Raw genomic sequence first — 5,924 nt, forward strand, 5'->3', positions numbered from 1 at the left:
TAAACATGGGCGTTTCCCTGGAGTAACTGCAGCTCGGGCGCCACAGCCCCGTGCCAGTCCCTCCACACCAGAACACGACGGCGGCACCAGAGAGGGGCCAGCGCCCGTGAGACCCCGAGGGGAGCTCTGGGCTCTGTGGAGAGGGGCGGCCCCGGGACAGCCCGGGCGGGGAGCGGAGCGGCGGCAGAGCGGGGCGAGGGCCCGGCGGGCACGGAGGGCGGGAGCGGTGTGTGGGGCGGAGGAGGAGGAGGGGGAAGGCGGCGGCGGGGCGGCACGGCAGCCCGCGCTGCTATAAAGGGCCGGGCGCGGCGGCACCGCACATCTCTCTCGCCCGCAGCCACAGCGGCAGGAGCAGCAGCAGCAGCAGCAGCATCGCGGCGGGGCAGCATCAGATGGGCATGGGGACGGCGCTGGCGGCGCGGCTCGGCCTGGGGCTCCTGCTCCTTGCCCTCCTCCTCCCCACGCAGGTGAGCCCCGGAACGGCCGGGCGCCTTCCCCCGCAGGGCGAGACCCTGGGGAGGGGCGGGTTTCTCCCGAGAGGACCCTCCTGGTGTGTGCCGTCCCGGAGCCCCGCGGGCGGCGGGCTCTCCCCCGGGCCGCGGGTGGCGGGCGGGACGGACGAGCCCGGGCAGCCCCGGCGTGGGGCGGGCGGGGATGGGCGGGAGCGGGCGGCGGGGCGAGCCCGGAGCCCTGGGACCGCCGTGCCGGGGCCGTGCATTATCCCGCTCAAAGCAAAAAAGACCAAGTTGGAGTTCGCCGCTTTTTCGGTTCTTTTTTTGTTTCCGTTTTCCCGTGGGATCCTCGAGGGGAAGCCGCGGCCCCGCGGTGTGAGCGGCAGCTGAGCGCTCATTCCCCCGCTGGTTAGAGGGAGAAGGATTCCTCCAAACCAGGGAGCTCCGGGAAGGCGGGAGTTTAGCGGGGCACCCGGGGCTGACCCTCCTCACAGCGGAGCTGCGGGGCTTTGTGTCCCGTCCTGGGCTCGGTTCCCGGCAGGAGTGGGAGATTGGGGGCTGGAAGCAAAGGCGGCAGCCCCTGGCTGCTGCGCTGCCCGAGCCCTGCCCTTGGCACAAAGGTAATGGATGCAGGAGCCATCCGCTGCTCTTTGAGCGGCCCGGCCGAGCGGGGCACCCCCGGGCCCATCGCTGTGTTTGTTGTTCCTAGGGACCACCTCTCCCAAAGGGTGGGTAACATGGGATCAGAAAAATAAACAGCGACGGCGTCGCTGGATCGTCTTCCCTCCTCCTCTCCTCTTTGTTTGCAAGGAAGGGCATTATCCCTTCTCCTTTGTGCTCAGTGGAGTCGTGCCCTTGGCAGTGGTGAGAGCAGGATCAGACCCTTTGGGTTACCGGCATTTGTCACATTCACGCTGAGAAAATCTCTGGGGTCCCATATATCGTGGCGTTGGGGAATTTGGACATAAGCCCATTGTCTTCCACCAAAAAAAAAAAAAAAAAAAAAAAAAAAAAAGAGGAGAGAGACTAGGGTTGTTTTTTTTTTTTGTTTTAAACCAAGAGAACTTAAGAAAGCCTAAAAAACACATAACCAAGAGTGGAATTGTGGTGGAGTCTTTGTATGAAGACTGAAAAAAAAAAATTCCAGGGCAGGTTAAGACTTGCCTTGTAGGTTATTAACTCAGCAATTCACTATTGATCACTTTCAGACCGGTTTTAACAGAAACTTCAACACAGAGATTTTTATCCTGCAGTCCTAAATTGCTTCCAGCACGGTGCCGATTGCCAGAAATGCTAACTACCAGAAGCCTTACACCATTCTTATGTTTTTCTATTATATGCTTTTTTTAGTAGGAAATACTGAAAGAAAGTGCTTATGCAGTTTTCCAATTAATTTAGCATAGACTTCATTGCTTCAATATTGAGGGATGGATTTTTTGGGGTTTTTTTTTTCCTGCTAGTCTGTTTTCTCAGCAGCATTAGAAACATGAGAAAATAAAAACACCTTTTATGGACAGAATTACTTACTAAACTAACTAACCTCTTTTAAAATATTTATGTTTTTACTTGAATCAACTCTTAAGAGCTTACAGGAGTGCTCTGGTAGAATACAAGTTTGATGCCATGGAGTTGAAGCTAAGCTTTCTGTATTATGCTCTTTTTTGGGGATGAGATAATGTGATTCTTAGTTTGTTTTCATCCTTGTGTTTCACATGCTCTTTTTTCACTGAAATAAAAATGCTTGAGGTTATCTTTGAAAGTTTTCCTGTGCATATGTAGGGAATCACTTGATATTGAGGTTCAACAGAGTGCAAGGTTTTGTTCTGTCCCTATAATGCAGAGTTATGAGAGGAAAAAGGTGGGGGTTTTTTTATCCTGCTTTCTGTGAGCATTTTTAAAATTTGCTGATATATGGTCTTTTCACTGCACCTTTTTTTTTTTTTTTTTTTTTTTTTTTTTTGGTATGTTCTAGGATACCAATAGGTTGTGATTTAGTCAGTATGGTTTCATTGTTCTAACTTCTGCAGTTCAGTGCTGCCACAGCAAGATAAGAGAGGGTGAAGTATTAAATCCACTCGCATAAAACCCCACCATTGCTTCAAAGGAAACAGCAAACCAGCCCCAGAAACAGTATCAGTAGATTCTTGATCATTGTTTCTTCATTTTTGTTGTGGCAAACGCAGACTGCAATTCATGCAGTTGTTTGAAAATCTTTCTTATCCTAAGGTTTGCCTTTACAGAGCTCTACATTTGCACTTTTTTTTTTTTTTTTTTTTTTTGGTGAGGTTTTTTGAAACCTATATATCTTCTAATTTAGGGAAGGATTTCCATAAAGTAATAGTTATGTAAATGCATTTAGAAAAATATTAGATTTATTTATTTAACAAATCCCACATGTGCATTCAAAATGTCTTTGTCCTTAACTGCACAATGAAAGGCGTGAGCATTTGTGTGCATCATCTGAGTGCTGTGACTGAGTGGGACTCAGTGTTCATTGCTACTAATATGTATTCTGATTTTTAACAAGAGACAATATAACCCTTTTTTGTTACTTCCCCTCTTCTCCACATTCTAGATCTACTGTGGTGTCAATGAAACAAGTCCAACACCTTCAAACAATTCTTCAGCAAGTTCCACTTCTCTGTCAGCTGTCACAAATTCAGTGAACAATACCACCACTCACGGACATGGGAATTCTCTTCACTCAACCACAAGTCTTTTTTTCATTCTCTCTGTTTCTCTTCTGTATTTTTGCTGTTAAGAGACTCTGGCATGGAAATGGCTACCACTCCCCACCCTGTTTCCTGAACCACTTGAGATGGCTCAATCTCCAACCCAGCATGACAAGAAATCAATCCAAACACCACATAAAACCAGCTTGGTTCCACTCCATACTCAAATTAGCACCAGTTTGACCTAGAGGAGCACTCAGTATTCTGACTTTCAAAGCTGACCAGTGTGAAAAGACCAGCTTCAGCAAGGAGGTAAAATTATGAGCTGGAATCTGAAAAACAAGATGGAAACAAAAAGAGACTGTACCGACAAACCCAATTTAAAGCTGAGAAGAAACACAGTATCTTATGATAAGAATGGATAATAACACTCTGTGAAGAAAAAAGGCCAGAGAGTTTATCCACCATTTAGAATAAGGTCTTCAAGAGTTTTTATTTTTTGTTTAAGTTCAAAAACATCAACAGGCTCAGAAAACCCCTAGAAAACACAGAAAATCTCAAATAGTTCTGTTTCTTGCAGAGCCTATATGGTCATAACTTGTGGGTATTAGGATGTATGAAAAAGAAACAACATCAGTGAGAAGGGTTTCTTCTAGATTTCATTTGTATGAAATTGTTACAAGGCTAAAATAGAATAACAAATTTTTGTAAGAAGCCTCTTATTTAATGCCTGATTCCTGACCAAATGGTTAGCCAGGCAGGGCTAGTTTTGAAATAGCTAAAACCCCATCAGTTTTCATAAGAGTTGAATAATTTATGGTGGGAATTTGAATTTGACATTTTATTTAAATTGTTTGTATATTAAACCATATGTGCCAGCGAAAGGAGGTGTGGAAACATTAGAAAAAAGTACCAGGAGCTTTTTGTAAATGAAATTCAGAAAAGAACAAACAAAGAAAGTCAATGGATGTATGTCTCCTCTTTCCTTTATTTCTCCTCCCAAGTTCTATAAGTTGAGTAAGTGTTTTTGCTCCTGGAACTTTCCTTAATTATGAAGGATTTATGAGATCTTATGAGTAATGTTATTATAGTGCTGCATTTCTTTTTTCCTTTTTTTTTTTTTTTTTTTGGCACAAGGTGAATAACTTACTGTTTTTTGAAGAGTTTTAATTGTGATAGTCTACTTAAAACCTGGGCTCATATTTGTGGTGGGGAGAAGGAATGGGGAGAGGAGAGCAAATCGCCAAAAAAAAAAATCAAATGAACAGGTGTTTGGAAAATGAAGACTGGAGTCTTAATTTAATCACTGAATTTAAAAGTTACCTTTGTAAATACAACTTTTTAAAATTTTTTTCTGAATCAAAATTGCTATACTTGCACAGATTGTTTCTGTATCATCCAACATTTTAGAAAATAGTATCTGGTACTTGATCAAAGTAAGCTTTGTTGAGGAGGTTCAACTACCTTGATGATGATACCTTGTCAGAAAAAAATTTAACTATGTTGATATGATCACATGTGAGTGTACACGATCATACCACTGTCTGTAGATATTTATCTCAGTATAAGATCATGTCAAACATGAGTGGCTCTCTAATTTTTTTTTTTAATACACATCTGTCTTTCACCAATTCACAGTATCATATATTATTAGCAAGCTAACACAAATTCATGTCAGTGAGCGTACATGGACATTTCCTTATGCTTATCATTTGTATCCAGTAAAATGTTAATGATTGTATTTTGTGTTTGTGTAATAATGCTTTGGTTTATTAGCTACTGATTTTCATTGAAAAAACCTGTAAATAAAACAGTGGACAGGCAATGCATTCTACATGCACTTCCAGATACTTCTACAAAAACTTGTACCTTGCCTGTGTTAAGTGAATGAACTGTTAAGCAAGATGGTATATGTGATTAAAAACCTCAAGGTCTAGAAATGCTGAAGTGTAATTAGTTTTATTTCTCTGGAAGGTTTTGTGCCACTGGGAGTCTGGATTTCGCTTTGAAACCAGGGAGTGAGATTTGATTAGCACCTCTACTAAATGTAGTAAGTTTTCCATACTTATTACAGCCTTTTCCCTTTTAAAGTATGACCATGTTTTCATGTTAGGCAAATAGTGCTTAGACAGAGTTTTCCTTTATTTCTTTTGGTGGCAATGCACAATTTTCCCATAATGCAAAAACTGTTTCTCAGCTTCTGGTTATCAAGCAATGTGAATTAGCTGCTTAAGGTTTCTGACTCCCACAGACAACACTATCACAGTAGGTATATCCCAATAATACAAGTTGAACCATGCTTGATGAAGGACAGAGGCTGGAAGAGGTAGGAATTTATGCAAAACTTGGCTGCAAAGCAAAAATTAACCAGATGAGCATTCAGTAACAAATAGCTGTAGATTGTGACATTCCAAAACTGGGTCTGTGTTGTTTTCAGGTATGTTCCTTTCTAATATCCTTTAAAGGCCCAAGGTTGTTCTGTGTGGTTATCTTCACTCCCTACATGCGGAGAAACGCATTTACAAGTGCCTAAGCACTTAGGCATGCTGCACATGGACCTGCATTTGTCAGTGGGAAAGAGGCCCCTGGAGAGGCCTCCCAAGGCTCTAGAGGGAATGTGGCGTGGCAGGCTTTTGCTTCTGTTCCTTTGCTTCTGTTCCTTTGCTTTTCCAGTAGGCTGAGCAAACCCAAGGAGCAGGATAAGTTTATCAAAGCTCACTGTTCAACTAAATCTTGGAACGTGCAGGGAGTATCAAAGCACATTGTTCCTTTGTTTAGCTTTTCTCCAAATGCTCCAGGA

At 43.6% G+C, this 5,924-nt stretch overlaps 1 protein-coding gene across 1 annotated transcript; it reads left to right on the forward strand.

Annotated features, from left to right (window-relative positions):
- The first annotated feature begins 315 nt into the window (after nt 1–315).
- Nucleotides 316–5,064, forward strand: CD24 (CD24 molecule). Its single transcript, XM_083856321.1, has 2 exons — nt 316–467; nt 3,028–5,064. Exons 1-2 carry the CDS (start codon nt 393–395, stop codon nt 3,211–3,213), a joined length of 261 nt encoding a protein of 86 aa, XP_083712447.1. The 5' UTR covers nt 316–392; the 3' UTR covers nt 3,214–5,064.
- Nucleotides 5,065–5,924: the final 860 nt, after the last annotated feature.

The sequence above is a fragment of the Zosterops lateralis genome, assembly GCF_965231275.1.
Source record: "Zosterops lateralis genome assembly, chromosome: 3".
Taxonomy (NCBI): Eukaryota; Metazoa; Chordata; class Aves; order Passeriformes; family Zosteropidae; genus Zosterops; species Zosterops lateralis.